The 16091-nt window shown below is 32.2% G+C and overlaps 1 protein-coding gene across 1 annotated transcript; it reads right to left on the reverse strand.

The window, feature by feature from the left end:
* Positions 1–578: 578 nt before the first annotated feature.
* Positions 579–1894, reverse strand: LOC129224951 (THAP domain-containing protein 5-like). Its single transcript, XM_054859498.1, has 3 exons — positions 1742–1894; positions 640–1014; positions 579–590 (listed from the first exon to the last, which is right to left on the reverse strand). Exons 1-3 carry the CDS (start codon positions 1892–1894, stop codon positions 579–581), a joined length of 540 nt encoding a protein of 179 aa, XP_054715473.1.
* Positions 1895–16091: the final 14197 nt, after the last annotated feature.

Here is a 16091-nt window from a genome sequence, read left to right on the forward strand (position 1 = left end):
TGTGCTATCTGGTGAGCAACCTACAATATTGCCCCCTTTGTAATCCATGTAAGGTTTAATATATATTTCATCCAGCAATAAAAAAACAGTTAGATCATTACAATTTAATTTTGAAAATATTTGTTTGGCATATAAAAGGAAGTATTTATCTTGTTGCTCAAAAATTGGAGTTGTTTTTAGCATTGAGCTAACTTTCCGAATAGTACTCGGGGCAGGTAATATTAAATTATTAGAATTACGAAAAAATTTATATGCCTGAGGAGATATGTGATAAAACAATGATGAAAAAATTAACATATCAGTGGAGTAACGATACCTTGATGGATTACATTTCAAAAGATCAATTTGTTCAATTAAAAACTCTAAAAAATATTTAAATTTATCATCAACAATATTTAAGGAATTTTTTAAAAGTAACGTAATGGTATCTATATTTTCTGTCAGAGAATTGTTAAACATTGGTTTAGATTCAAAAAAATTTAAAATTTCGACTACTTCATTAAAATTATTGACTTTTAAGGGTAACTTAGATTTCTTATAATTTTGAATAGTCTGGCTTTTATATGAAGCATTCAGTTTTAGTTCTGAATCTATGTTTATAATATATGTTATAGTAGGTACATTTTCAGTTGTATTTACAGCTAAAAAGATTAAATTTTGATCTTTTTCAATTATAGACCAAAATGATGGTACTTCGTTTAATTGAAAGCACTTTTTCATTTCATTGAAGTTGCTAAATGCAAACCTTTTATCAAAGTCCTCTTTACTTCGCAAGCTGTCCTCCAAAGCCTTGTTTATATGTTTCTCTTCCAGATACCTCTTCTTTTTAATTGGATCATCACGAATATTTTTTACTGACGATAAATACTTCGGACAGTTCGGAAATATTGAGGGAATGGCTCCATATTTCAGTCGCGGCTTTTTTAACTTGGCAGTCAAGGTTTCCCCACTCGACTCTTTGTAAAAGGATGTATGTCGTTCAATGTCATCATTTTGAAAATGTTTTTCGCAAACCTAAAAAGAAAAAAAAAATTACACTAAACGACATCCAAGCTTCATGGTATTGGTAATTCCTCAACACATACATGTGATAATTTTTCTATCAAACTTCTGAACAAAATATATTATTTCCAAAATTCCAACTTTATTTTCCTTTTCTTTGTTCTACTTTTTGTCAATAAGCACAGATAAATAAGTGAGTTGTAATTTATTATGTTTTATATTTTAAAAGCTAGAAAACAATATCGGCATCATTTTTGTTTTTTCAAACATCAAAAAAATCAACTTCAATTCTCTTCTACACATTATATTTTTATTTTTAAAACTGTTTTAATGGATTGAGAAACCAATTTATGCTTAAAGAAAAGACCTAAAATATTCATAAATTGCTTGCTTTTTTTTATACTTCCAATGACATGAGCTGTCAAATAACATTAATACTGTTTTTACTACCCATTTTTAAAAAGTTCTGACAGTTTAATATATGTATAAACACACCGTTTGAACCTTGCAACAACGAACTTTTTTTTCTCGTTAATTGTTGTTTGTGTTTCTATGAATAATAAGACTTGACCTTCGATTTATTCACATTATGCAATATTAAAACCAAATAACCTAAAAGAAGAAACTAAGCTAAAAAACATTCAGATATCTTAGTTTGTACAAAATGCCAATTTAAAGAGTGAAAGCTTAAAATCGTATTTTCAACTACAATTTTAAAATACATAATAAAATTATTTACCCTTGTATTTTTTGTCACAACAAGGTTTTCTCTTGGTATAGCTTTCATCCATTTTTGAAGTAGTTCCTCATTTTTTGGAAAACTGAAGACCACCACTCTGTTTTCTTGATTATAGTTCCCTTTACACTTAGGGACGCAACAAGTGTTTGGCATCTGGAAATAAATTACATGAAACTATTAATAGAAGAAAAGTACTTTACCCACATCAAAAGTTGAAACTATTTTTAAAATGCAACTTAATAATTAAATTAAACAAATTTCGTAGTTTAGATGGAATGTAAATGTCTATGATTTTACTTAGTTATTCTTGTTTTTTCAAAGTAAACTACATGATTTTGAACGGAAATTATTGAATGCCCAAAACAATATCTCAAATTTCGTTTGTTTATAACATTAATATATGCATACATGAGTAGAGCTTTGGAATGTAAAATCAATACAAATAATTTTAACTAAAAAGTTATGCTGTTTCAAAAAACTTTCCATAGATAATTACTGTCATCGCATCATATCAAAAGAAGAGTTATAATACTATATCTATGTACAATAATTTAATACGAAAAAAAAACATTGAAAAATCTAAGCGTTATAATTAAAACAAAGAGTGGGAAAAATTCAAAATTTAATTTACACAACCTTATCGTTTAATTTTTGTAAATTAATACACGACCATAGAAGTCTCATGTGATCTCATTTTAAAATAACTTATCTACTTTCGGAGAGAAGGTGTTTCTAAATTCTAATTTAAACACTGTTAAAATTGACTACATTAAAAAAAAAACATTTGTAACATAAATATGATTTTATTTTTCTGCACTGAAAGTAAAAATTGATGTGAGAAGTTGTTTTGTTTCTATTATACAAACACAACCTGTAAAACGAATAATTAATTGAAAAATAATAAATTGTGCGTGAATTTAATATATGAAAAGCTCTAACCTCAGTTAAATTTCAAACCAAGAATAAAAACAATAATAAGTTAGTTTAAGACAACGAGCAATCCATTAGGCTTATTACCAATCGTAGCAAACGTTCGTTAACATTGATTTTTCGTTAGCATTTTAAATAAACATAAGATAAAATGAAAAAAACATTTTCACTCACCTTGAATTAAATTGTTGCCTTGTGGATTTAGACCTTCTTTGTTGTCATAAATTCGATTATTTCATGCGAAAACCACGATTATATTCCAACTTTCTTATTGACCACGAGGACATTTCGACCGACGCTAACGCTCTCCCTTCTGTGCTTCTTCGGCAGAAGAGGGCTTCGTTCGTCTCCCTCAATGTGATGACTCAGACAACTGGTTTTCGTTCAGAAATCTGGCCTCCCCTAGCGACGGCCACGGCCCTACCCCCTACTTCTTTTGACCCCCCCCCACTCTTTTGGTGCATCGGCCGCCTATGCGCTGCTATTAACAAGTTAAAAATTGATTGCATAGGATGTTTAGCGCGTATCTTATTAGATATTGGCAACGACAGAACTCAATTTTGTTTTCATTGAATTTTAGAAGACAAAACTGGGTTCATTGTCAAATATAAATAATGTAGAAGTGAAATTTGTACTTTTGCTGACGTCATATCTCTAATTTTTAAATAGTTAAGCTAAACGTAATACACGTAGCTATAATAGCAAACTAATAATTTTTAAATGAGGTTTATGTACTGTAGAACTCTTTTAAGTGTGTGAAAGTTCTAAAAATTATTACTTTAAAATATTTACTCCCCATTTTATTGCTGTAGTAATCTTCAACAAATACGGAGTACATTTTTTGGAAAACATAAACACAAGACTTAGAATGCAGATCAACACGTGTGCCAAGGATCAATTCTCCATAGCATTGCAGCTTATTCCAAATTAACTGAGTTAAATTATTTTAAGTATTATGTTCTTCCTTGTTTAAATGAGCATTAATTAATGATTACTCCGCTTGTTTAACTTTGTTTTGAGTTACTCCCGCTGGGATAAAACATTATGATTTCCATAAGGCAGAATAAATACTGTGATACTTTGGCTTTTCTTTCTTAATCGAGTTATTTGAGAAAAGTGAAGTTTCATAGATAAATGTTATGATGAGCTTAACAAACAATAACACAATATTTTCAACACACTTTGACGTAAAACCCTCTGGGACATAGTACACACTGGAATTGTTTGTTCAAGACTATTCTATTCTTAAAGAAAGTTTTTGTCAGCCATCTAAGTATTGCTTTCCAATGGGTACACTCTCAGAACTAATTTAAACTCTTCTACACTATTTGCTGAGGTCGAGCGTTTGTTTACGGGCAAGAATGAGACTTTGTGTTATTGATAAATTTGATTACCTAGTGGAATGAAAAATATTTAGCAACTTTCACAGTTTGAATTATCTGCATGTGTTATAAGATTGTTTGGGGGAATTGAAAACGTTTTTTTAATACTAAATTGCCTAAACAAAACATCAGTTCCTCAACGCTGAGTTCTGTTTTGACTTGGCTGTTTTTCTGAATGAAATTCAGATTTTTTTCGAGTGCAATTTAACATTTAAGTTTCTACTTATTTTATATGAATATTACTGTGTGCTTTGGTAATTTATGTTACTGTGCAACATTTTACTTTCATTTTGTACTGAAAAAAGGATAAGGTTATCCATAAACGTAGCTATTAAAAAACATCAGTTGCAATTTTTTTTACATTGACTTGCAACAGGAAAACCATTTCAAGATTCAAAAATTTCTTATGCGAAACCGCATGAAACATAATATTTATTTTAGAAAAAATCATTTTGGCTAGAGTCTTGTCTAATGGCCTTTTAATCATAAGCTTACGTCTTCCAAATTAAACAAAAAGTTCTGTCCAGAACTAAACGAGCCTACTTTCCTGTATACGAATATTTACTTTCTATTATCTAATCAATATTCTCTAAATTAGCCAAGACTGCAAATTATGTCAGACATATCTTTTTAACATTTTAAGCTTATTTCTAGAAACAAAATATGCCTCTCTCATTTGATAAAATAGATATGCACAAAATAAATAAACTAATAAATAAAGTTGTTGCACCTTTTAACTCCAACAAAGCAGATACTAGCTATTTTTTCCTTAAAAAAATCTTTGATAGCTTAAAAAAAAGTTACAAATAATAAGCTCATTAAAATAAACACATAATATCAAAAAAAAAAAAAAAAAAAAAAGTCATTTGTTAAAGCTCTTTCTTTTGGGTAAAAATAAAGAGTCACTGATTTTATTTTGCAGACGTTGCCAAAAAATAATACAAAAAAAAAAAAAAAAAAATAAATAAATAAAAATAAAATATATTTTAAAAAGTAAATATAAAATTATAAAATGTTCACTTAAAAAACGAATTTTCCACATAAAGGAAAAAAAAAAAGTCTGCGCAGCCCTTTATGTTAGAACATAAAGGACTCCAAATTGAGCTGAGTTTGCCGTTGCCAAAAATAGAATACATAAATTAAGCTTTGCGTGTTAAATATATATATATATATATATATATATATATATATATATATATATATATAACAAAATCCTTTTACAGTATGACAGTATGATCAGGACTGCGGAGTCGGAGCCGATCTGCTTTTGGGGTGAAGCAGTCGGAAGTCGGAGTTTTTCTTTACAGTTCTAGTCTAGTTTTAGTCTAAGTGTTCTACTGCAAAAAACCAAAAATAGCATCGCGCTGTCGCAGAAAATTCATCCATACATCTATTCTTCGTAATCTTTTGATCTTTTTGATAGAACTTTAATTAATAACTCGCAAGTTTTCAATTAAAGTTAAAAGAATAAGCACGGAAATTAAGATTTACTCATACGGAAACATTCCAGCTTCAACCTCAGAGGAAATTCTTATGAAATCTCGTTTATCCTTGAAAGACCTAACCTTGTCATGCGAGATTTACGAAGATTGAGTGAGGATTCATTATGAGGAACTATTTTTCTTCACTTATCAAGAGGCTAAAAGATGTCACTTGGGCATCCGAGCGTGTAAGAATGAAATACTGCAGATTCTTTGAGGTAAATGTACAGTAATTGAATACAAAACACTCGACAGATCGTTTGATTATTTTTGATATTAAAGTTCAACTTTTTTCAAAGACGGGAAAAAAAGGAAAGGATAATTAAGTTTTTGCAATCAAGGATTGCAGCCTGGTTTTTCAAGCATTGCTTTTTTTTCTTCACATATCAACAGTTTAAAAGATGTCACTTGGGCATCCGAGCGTGTAAGGATGAAATGGTGCAGATTCTTTGAAGGAAATGTACAGTAACTGAATACAAAACACTCGGCACTACATTTGATTATTTTTGATATTAAAGTTCAACTTTTTTCAAAGACGAGAAAAAAAGAAAACATAAATAAGTTTTTGACAAGTTTAAGTTTTCGCAATCAATGATTACAGCCTGGTTCTGAAGAATTTGTTTTTTGAAACTTTTTATTTTCAAAAGGCTATATGGTGTCCCATGGGCATCCGATCGTGTAAAATTGAAATAATAAAGATTATTTGGCGAAAATGTGGTGTGAGTGCCTTAAAACGTACGGTAGATCAGTTGGTTATGGTTTTTTAACATTAAAGTTCAACTTTTTGCAATTAAGAGCAAAAAGAAAAAAAAATGTTTTCTGACAAAGTTTAGTTTTGAAAAAGTTTAGTTTTTTTGAAACTTTTTTTCCCTCAGAGGCAGCAAGATGTCACTTGGGCTTTGAAAAAGTACAGGTTCTTTTAGGGAAATGTACAGTAATTGTGTATAAAACAAACGGCAAATCAATTGGTTTCATTTTGTTGTTATTCAAGTTCAACTTTTTGCAAAAAAAAAAAAAAAAAAAAAAAAAAAATGGAGGAAAAGAACATGTTTTTCTTAAGTTCAACTATATGTAATTAAGGATTGCATTCTTGGTTTGAATTTTCTTGAAATGTTTTTTTTTTTTTGTTTACTTCCTTTTACTGAGTAAACGAAGCATTGAACCCCCCCTCAAATTTCCATTTTAATCGGCCCCAAATGAATGTTGAGTGGTTTTTCCGACTCGGCTGCATTATAACTCATTATAAATATATATAAAGTTAATTTAAAAATAGCATTTTGGAAAAAATGCGATAAGTATGTGATGCGGTAAAAATGCGATCTCTCAATCATGTCCAGGGGAAAAAAACCATCACCAAACTTACGTAAGATCATGTGCTTTAAAAAGAAGAATCGCATCATTTTACGACATTACTGTAAGTGCCTATTTTACAAAAGACAAATGAATATAATTTAATATTAAATTCCCGAAAATCTTGCACAAACAAACTAAATCTGAACTTCAAACAAATTTACTTTTAATCAATGAAGTGTGAAAAGTGCTCATAGAAGTATTTTAAAAGGATATCTCTGAAGGCAGGAGCGCATTTTCTCTGAAAAGGATTACTTATTAATCTTACACATAAATCTTGCGAAGGGATTTGAGTGCTATTTTTTGATCATTTAATTTGAAAGTTCTAAGAGGGTAGCCTTGATTAAGTTTATAGCTGCTATTTCCAAAGTACTTTATATTCTTTGTTGGTATATGAGGGTAGAGTGTTAGGATGACAAAAGAAAATTATGCATAGCTAAAATAGAGCTGCTTGAGTATCACAATTCTGAGATGAAATAGTAGAAATTTATTAAATAAGAAAGGGCTGTATTTAATTGGTATGTTTTTAGGGTGCAGATCAACTTCGAAAATTTTCAAAACCATTCCAAAAACAGGAATTCCCCCCTGGGGGGGTGCATTAAAATATTTAGGGAGTGAGTGGGTGTTTTAGGGGGTATTCTTCTCTTTTTTGGGGAAATCTCACTTTTTGGGAGGGGGGGGGTCTTCATGGTATTTAGCCCTCTTCCCTAAATGCCATCTCATGTGCACTTTTGCTCTTGAGGCGGATGGACACCCCTGCCAAAAAATAAAAAGCTTTTGTTATATTTTTTTTATCTAGAAAAAAAAATCCTTACTATTTTATTATTTATTTATTTTTTCATTTCACTTCAAAAATCATATGATTATTATTGAAGAATTTTACAAACTTAGTGCTTTATCTGCAGCATTTAATCTTATTGTAGTTATTGCGAATACCTTTTCTTACAAAACAATGCAGCGTTTTCCTTCACATTTTGAATACCTGACGCTAACTAAAGTATCAAACTGCTTGAAAGTGAAAGTGCCAAGCTCTATATTTTTCTATATTAATCTGCAGTTATGACATATCTTATAAATGCCAAAAACTATGAATTTACAAAGCATTACTTTGAATGTACATGTGTATGAGTACATGTATCTATTCTTTTGAGTTACTAAAATACATTCTATATTTTACAGAGATGAAGTTATGTACGCATTATATTTCTTTCATTCATTTAATGGATAGGATAAATTTTATGTTTGCTCATGTTTATGCCCTTTAAGCCGCACTCCCTTACTTAAATTACTTATTGTAAACAAAAATTTCTTCACGAGAATGCGTTTGGTAAATCCCACCCTGAAACAAAAGTCTGGTTATTGCTTTAATATAAGAATTACATGTTTTAAAACATTTTTAGCTGTTCTGGGATCATATACAATCATCACTTGATATTGGGCATGGTTTTTAATCTAACTTCCTGCACATATTAAAATTTAAAATAATAACAAAAAAAAGTAATTTGAATTTTGACATCTTGAATTCAAATTATGTTTTTCGCAATCACAAGTGTGTGTATATAGGCGTGTGTGTTTGTGCGTGGGGGGCATGTGTGTTTGTATGTAGGAGGTATGTGTATGTGTGTGTAGGCATGTGTGTTTGTGTCTGTGTGCTGGAATAAGTGTGTGGGTAGTTGTGTGTATGTGTAGGTGTCTGTATGTATGCATGTGTGTATGTGTTTGTGTGTGTGTATGTGTATGCGTGTGTAGGTGTATGTGTGTGTATGTGTTTTTGTGTGTGTGTGTGTGTGTGTGTAGTTGTGTATATATGCGCGTGTGTGTAGGACATGGTCGCAACTTGGAGACGGCTTTCGCTATAGGAGCAGCATCGTGAGGAGCTGGTCGACGGTGATGGTGCGGAGGGTGGCGGTGGGAAAATAAAATGATAGGACGCCAAAAACAGTCAAGTGAGAACAATAAGCAATCGTGATTGCTCAAAAAAAAAAAAAAAAAGCAACTCGAGTTCCGGCACCAGTAACAGACAAGGGTCCAGTAACAGACAGTCGTAAGTTTGGATTTTAATAATAAGAAATTTAGGTCGGTAAAACTGATGTTGCTGTGCCCCATGAATACGGTACAACCATCCAGTGTTATCAGAGTAAATTTCATGAACCAGTTGGTATTTACAAGGCAGTGGTGGAAGGTTATGAACAACCAACTCGAGGTTAGCTGGTGTTTCATGTTCGTTTGAATTTAATATATTCTTTATTTCTACAAAAAAAAAAAAAAAATTAATTTGAATTTTGACATCTGGAATTCAAATTATGCTTTTCGCAATCACGAGTGTGTGTGTGTATGCAGGCGTGTGTGTTTATGTGTGTGTGGGGAGATGTGTGTTTGTGTGTAGGGGGTATGTGTACGTGTATGTAGGTATATGTGTTTGTGTCTGTGTGCAGGCATAAGTGTGTGGGTAGTTGTGTGTATGAGTGTTTGTGTGCGTGGGGGCGGGGTATGTGTATGTGTGTGTAGGCATATGTGTTTGTGTCTGTGTGCATGCATGAATATGTGGGTAGTTGTGTTTATGCGTGTGTGTATGTGTTTGTGTGTGTGTATGTGTAGGTGTCTGAATGTATGCGTGTGTGTGTAGGTGTATGTGTGTGTATGTGTTTGTGTGTGTGTGTGTGTGTGTGTATGTATGCGCGTGTGTGTAGGATATGGATGCAACCTGGAGACGGTTTTCGCTATAGGAGCAGCATCGTGAGGAGCCGGTCGACGGTGATGGTGCGGAGGGTGGCGGTGGGAAAATAAAATGATAGGACGCCAAAAACAGTCAAGTGAGAACAATAAGCAATCGTGATTGCTCAAAAAAAAAAAAAAAAAGCAACTCGAGTTCCGGCACCAGTAACAGACAAGGGTCCAGTAACAGACAGTCGTAAGTTTGGATTTTAATAATAAGAAATTTAGGTCGGTAAAACTGATGTTGCTGTGCCCCATGAATACGGTACAACCATCCAGTGTTATCAGAGTAAATTTCATGAACCAGTTGGTATTTACAAGGCAGTGGTGGAAGGTTATGAACAACCAACTCGAGGTTAGCTGGTGTTTCATGTTCGTTTGAATTTAATATATTCTTTATTTCTACAAAAAAAAAAAAAAAATTAATTTGAATTTTGACATCTGGAATTCAAATTATGCTTTTCGCAATCACGAGTGTGTGTGTGTATGCAGGCGTGTGTGTTTATGTGTGTGTGGGGAGATGTGTGTTTGTGTGTAGGGGGTATGTGTACGTGTATGTAGGTATATGTGTTTGTGTCTGTGTGCAGGCATAAGTGTGTGGGTAGTTGTGTGTATGAGTGTTTGTGTGCGTGGGGGCGGGGTATGTGTATGTGTGTGTAGGCATATGTGTTTGTGTCTGTGTGCATGCATGAATATGTGGGTAGTTGTGTTTATGCGTGTGTGTATGTGTTTGTGTGTGTGTATGTGTAGGTGTCTGAATGTATGCGTGTGTGTGTAGGTGTATGTGTGTGTATGTGTTTGTGTGTGTGTGTGTGTGTGTGTATGTATGCGCGTGTGTGTAGGATATGGATGCAACCTGGAGACGGTTTTCGCTATAGGAGCAGCATCGTGAGGAGCCGCTCGACGGTGATGCTGCAGAGGGTGCTGGCGGGAAAATAAAATGATAGCACATCAAAACAGTCAAATGAAAGCAATAAGCAATCGTGATTGCTCAATAAACATATTTTGAACATTTTTAAGAGAAAAAGGGGAATTCTGTCCATTACTCATCCTTTCCGTATCCTATCTGTTACTGGTTATCATCATATTTACCGGTGTCTGTTACTGGTGGTGGGACTTGTTTTCCAAATTGAGCAAATAAAAATAAAATTAACTAATTCAGAAGATCCAGAAGCAGCCAAACTTTAGATAAGATGTAGTTGCATGAGAGAAATCTAGTTTAAAAAGTCTAAATACATTAAAAGACTCAGAAAATTGAGTTAACCTGAGAGCGATGTCTTAAGCATGTGTGTTAATGGTGCCGTTACTCTAACGTTCTATTTTTTTAAATTACATTTTTCATTTAATTGTTTTGAACTGATCACAAAATGTAGCATCAGGTTCCATAGGAAAATTTGATTACCAAATAAGTGATTTTTTAGCATGTCGGTTTTTGATATAGAAAACAAGTGCATTGTGACCTTCACCAAACTTTCTCTTATGTATTTTAGATGCTGTTTTTGGAGCAATTTGTGCCAAAAATATAATCCATTGTACCTTTTGGGTACACCAGTACTATTTTTATTTTAATCCTTGCATTACTTACAAAATGGAGCAATTACCTTTCATTAGAAAAACTTAGATCAACGTATAGTCAACACGCTGGAGTGATTGGTACCAAACGGGTACCATTTGGCACCATCAGCAACCCTTGGGGGCTTCGGGTCAATTTTTACACCAACTTTCATTCTACGCCGTAATTTTGATGACAAGTTGATGTTCTTTTTTAACCGACTTCAAAAAAGAAGGTTATGATTTAGTCTTGCGGCTTGTTATGTATGTTTTCGTATTTCTCCAAGAATACTGGACCGATTTGAAAAATTCTTTTTTTGTTTGGAAGGGTATACTTTTCAGATGGTCCCATGTTAATTTTTTCTGAATCTGATGAAAACCCACCAAATCCTGAGTTAAACACTAATTTTACAAAATGCGAAAGTATTTAAAACTAAACCTACTCAGTTACGTTAGGTAGTAGTTTATAGGAGGCCTCGACTTCAAATGTTTATTAAAAATTAAGAACTCGTACATAATTCGTTAGGTATTAAAATAATTCATCGTATAGTAATTAAAATCAGTGTTTATTTTATAATTGGGTGTTTAGTTTAGTTGATTTTTGTACTGGAATTGTAAAATAAATTTGATTTATACGTTTGGGTTTGAAATCGTATGTTAGTTTAACCCATTATTTTTTTAATTTTTAGTTCCTCTTAGTTTTTGGAAGTCGGTTCTTTTTTTCTTATTAAAAGATGATGAGAGTGCACTTTTTATAATGTTTTTATGTATACCGACAAATCAAACATTTTTCTTCAAACTTTAATACTACTTCCGACGCATTTAAGTATATGAAGAATGCAGGTGCGCCTGGATGGAAGGTCATAGGAAGTCACTGTGACCTTTCGAAAAATTCCTCATTCGGCAAATTTTGTCTGACAATTTGGAAAATTTGGAGACATATTTGCAATATTGCAATTTTTCAATCCCCGAAAGTCCCTTGTCATTAGATGTATTTATGTGTGCATACCCATATTTTATCATTCGACAAAATTTGAAGTTCTATTCTGCAAATTGAGAATTTCCACCCTTCCAAAAATTTAAGTTCGGGGCGCCCCTAGAAGAATGTAGAAAAATTATCTCTAAAAGAAATGCTACGTTTATTTCTACAATATGTTGTTAAAAACAATTGTTAGCAAAAATCCTAAATCAGTTCTTTAAAATGGTTTTTATGTTACTAAATGTTGAATTGCGAAAAGTGAAATGAAATTTTTAAGTGTATTTCTGGCTTTCAAATCGTGTAATGCGCTTGAACTGGCGTGCATTACAAATATTTGTTACTGTCCTCAATTGTTATTTTTATTCATAACAATAATAGAGCGTTGTTATTTCTTTCAGAATGTAATTATTGTACTCGTCTTTGAAATTGGTGTTTTCTCGTTGAGACATGCGCGGCGACACGGCAGTGCGCGCACTCTCTCACTCTGAAAAAAAAAAAAAAAAAGAAACACATAAATACGTCTTCTTGTTGGTGGATATAATGACAAAAGTAGGATTGGAATTTCTAGTGAAAAAAATGCTATTCTGCAAAAGAAAAAAAAAAAGAAATTGATTGTTTTTTTTAAAAGTTTATGTTTTAAAAAATATCCACCAAGAGCTGCTTCTAAAATAAATATTTAAATTTTCTGCTTTATCCCTCTGTCACTAAATCTTGCATTTATAAATACACACCACTACTTCAATGGGGACGTTTCCGAAATTATAAAAGTATTTTTTTCTGAAAGAGCATGCTTAAAAACATAGGATTTGACCATTTTCTAAAAATAATTTAGTATATTTTAAAAAATATTTTAATCGGTGAGCAGAACCAATTTCATTTTTTGCGCTTCTGTACATCACAAGTGATGAAATGCCATCTACTGATGCCATTGGCGCAGAGCGGAATATTTAACTCGCTTCTTTACTCACATGTAGTGGCAACGATATGGTTGATAGCAAGTGTAGAGCGCAATGTTTAATTCCCGTCTGAATTATCATATCCTGGAACGTGGTAGACAGCAAGCGTAAATATTCAGCTCGCCGGAGGAATACGCGCCAAAGTGCACTACTTGTGACGTCATAAAGATCGCGCCTTATTTGAAAAATTGTACAATTAAAAAAATAATTAAAAATTAAACGTTTTAAAAGTAAAAGATTTTCCTCGCTCCATGTTATTATTATTATTACAATTATTTTTTTTGGCTCATTCTATCAACTTCAGTGACTAAAAGTAGTACTTTTGACTGATGGAAACAACCCTATTCATATTTTACCTTTTTAAACTACGATTGATATGATCACAAATAAATGAAGATAAACTACACCCATTCCTCATTAAAATTGTCCAATTAAATTTCCACTTTGACTGAAATTCAGCGAAAAAGTTATTGCATTACGTTTTTCTTTTATGTTTGAAGAGTAACAGATAATGATTCAATTATTTCAGCAAAAATGAGAGCTTTCGGGTTAAAAAAAAAGATCAAAAATTGCAATTCTTTTTTGTCAATTATGTATTCTCTGAGTTGAACGAGTAATTAATCATTAATAAGATTTAACAACTATGTTTCTTTTTCAATAAAAGCAATTCTGTCAATTAAAGAAATAATGTTTAAGAATTAAGTTTGTATTATTTCGGATTCTTTTAAAATATGCAAAAAAGTAATTCTTTCTAATTACGATTATGGAAATTCTTATTTATTTATTTTTTGATGAGCTGTATTCCTCTCTGTGGCACAAAAACTAACAGCTAAACAATAGTTAACACATTTTTACTTCCTTTTACAAAAAAGGAAGTATTGTATTCGCGAAAAAATTTTCACTCAAAAATCGCCCTTAATTTCCATTTTGCTCACCCCCAAATGAATGTTGAGTTTTTTTTTCGATTCGACCACATGCGGAAAAGTGCCTAAGAATGTATAGACACGCGAAATATCCATTTTGACCATCACCGAGGTAATTACAACGACTTTTCTCGTGACGTCTGTATGTATGTGCGTATGTGTGTATGTGCGTATGTGCGTATGTGCGTATGTGCGTATGTATCTCGCATAACTCAAAAATGGTATGTCCTAGAAAGTTGAAATTTGGTACATAGACTCGTAGTGGGGTCTAGTTGTGCACCTCCCCTTTTGGTTGCTTTCGGATGTTCCTAAGGGGGTCTTTTGCACCTTTTTGGGGGGAAATCATTGTTAATATCAATGCAAACTTAAGTGGTGTTATAATTTGGTAAACACTTGGTGACGTATCGCCAAACTTTTGGTCGCCAAGTTTTTTCGCCAACTTGGCGACGATTTTTTTTTTTTTAAATAACTTGGTATTAACTTGGCCACCGATGGAAATATTTAGAGAGTTAATCATTGAATCACATTAAAATTGCCAATTTTGGGAATGTTAATCTGTACAGAACGTTTTACTTCCTTTTAGATAGTAAAAGAAGTATTGTATTCGCGAAAAAAAAATTCCCTCACATTTCGTCCTAATTTACCATTTTACTCATCCCCGAATGAAAGTTGAGTGATTTGTTTTAACCCTACAGCACGTGCCTAAGAACGTATAGATGCCCGAAATATCCATTTTGACGATCCATAGACAATTACAACGAGTTTTCTCGCGTCGTACGAGTGTATGGGCGCATGCATCTCGCATAACTTAAAAACAGTATGTCGTAAAATGTTGAAGTTTGGGTATCAGCACTAGAGTAGTGCACTAGGGTAGTTCGAAAAAATCGATTTTTCCCTTTTGGAAAGTTGTAGTTTGGTATCCTTAAATAGGGAAAAATAATTAAAAAAAATTAAGTTTACATCTTTATTTTAAATCTGGTTTCAATTTGGCCACTGTTGGGGATATTTAGAGAGTTCACTATTGAATCACATTAAAATTGCCAATAATGGAGAAATAACATTAAATTGGTGTAAAAGGAAGTCATGTGATGCACACATCAGCTCGTTTAATCATTAAATTTGGTTCAAAGACTTAAAGTAGTTGTATTTTTACTAAATATTTCGTTTTATTTATTTATTTATTTTTTATAGCAATCACAAAATAAAGTGTAAGTTTTCATAGCTAAGGTTCCAATGTAAAGGAAACATATCTTATTCGTTGAGAAATAAGAATTTGAACTTTTGAAAAAAAAAAAAAAAAGATATATAATTCCAACTACGGATTGTACGGAATTTTCAAACGTCCAGATAAGACGAATCTATCTGAATGAGGGGGAAAAGTAAAAATTTGATGCCGGTATTTCGCTCATTTGAATGAGACTCTGCTTCTGCAAAAGCTGGCATCGCTAAAAAATAATAGATTCGTCCATTTCCGGTTGTAAAACGGATGTTTGTTTTTCCATACTATCCGTGGTCAGACAGTAGGTCCATTCGACAGAAAAGTCACCAACTTATCCCCACGTGACAGATCACGTATTTGATTAAATAGTTCTAATTTTAAATATGAATAAAAAAATATGTTTTACCTAAGAAATCACACATTGGTTTGTGATTTATTAAGTCACAAAATTTTGTTCACTGCCATTTTAAATTATTTTTATTATATGAACTGTCACGTGCGGGACAAAAATGGCTGTTTTCTGTGGAATGTCCCTTATAATTTTCATGAACTTTACAGCAAACATATTTGGATGCCATAAACAGCACAGTTTAGAAAATACTTTAGCTCTGAAAAGATAAAAGGGCTTTTTTTTTTTGTACGTATACTATGCGTTTAGGGGAATGTGGGGCAAAGTGATATAGTTAAGATGACTCAGCTTTTTCAAAATGGACAAATTGGAAATTTCTTTTGAAAATTTCAGTACCTAAAGAAACATTGCATTTAAAATAAAACTTTCAATGAAAGAGTATTTTTAATTTTTGGCAATGAATTGTGAATTTGCGTCTTCAAAAAAAAAAAACCTTTTTTATGGGGCTAAGTGAA

Source organism: Uloborus diversus, chromosome 6 (assembly GCF_026930045.1).
Source record: "Uloborus diversus isolate 005 chromosome 6, Udiv.v.3.1, whole genome shotgun sequence".
Classification (NCBI taxonomy): Eukaryota; Metazoa; Arthropoda; class Arachnida; order Araneae; family Uloboridae; genus Uloborus; species Uloborus diversus.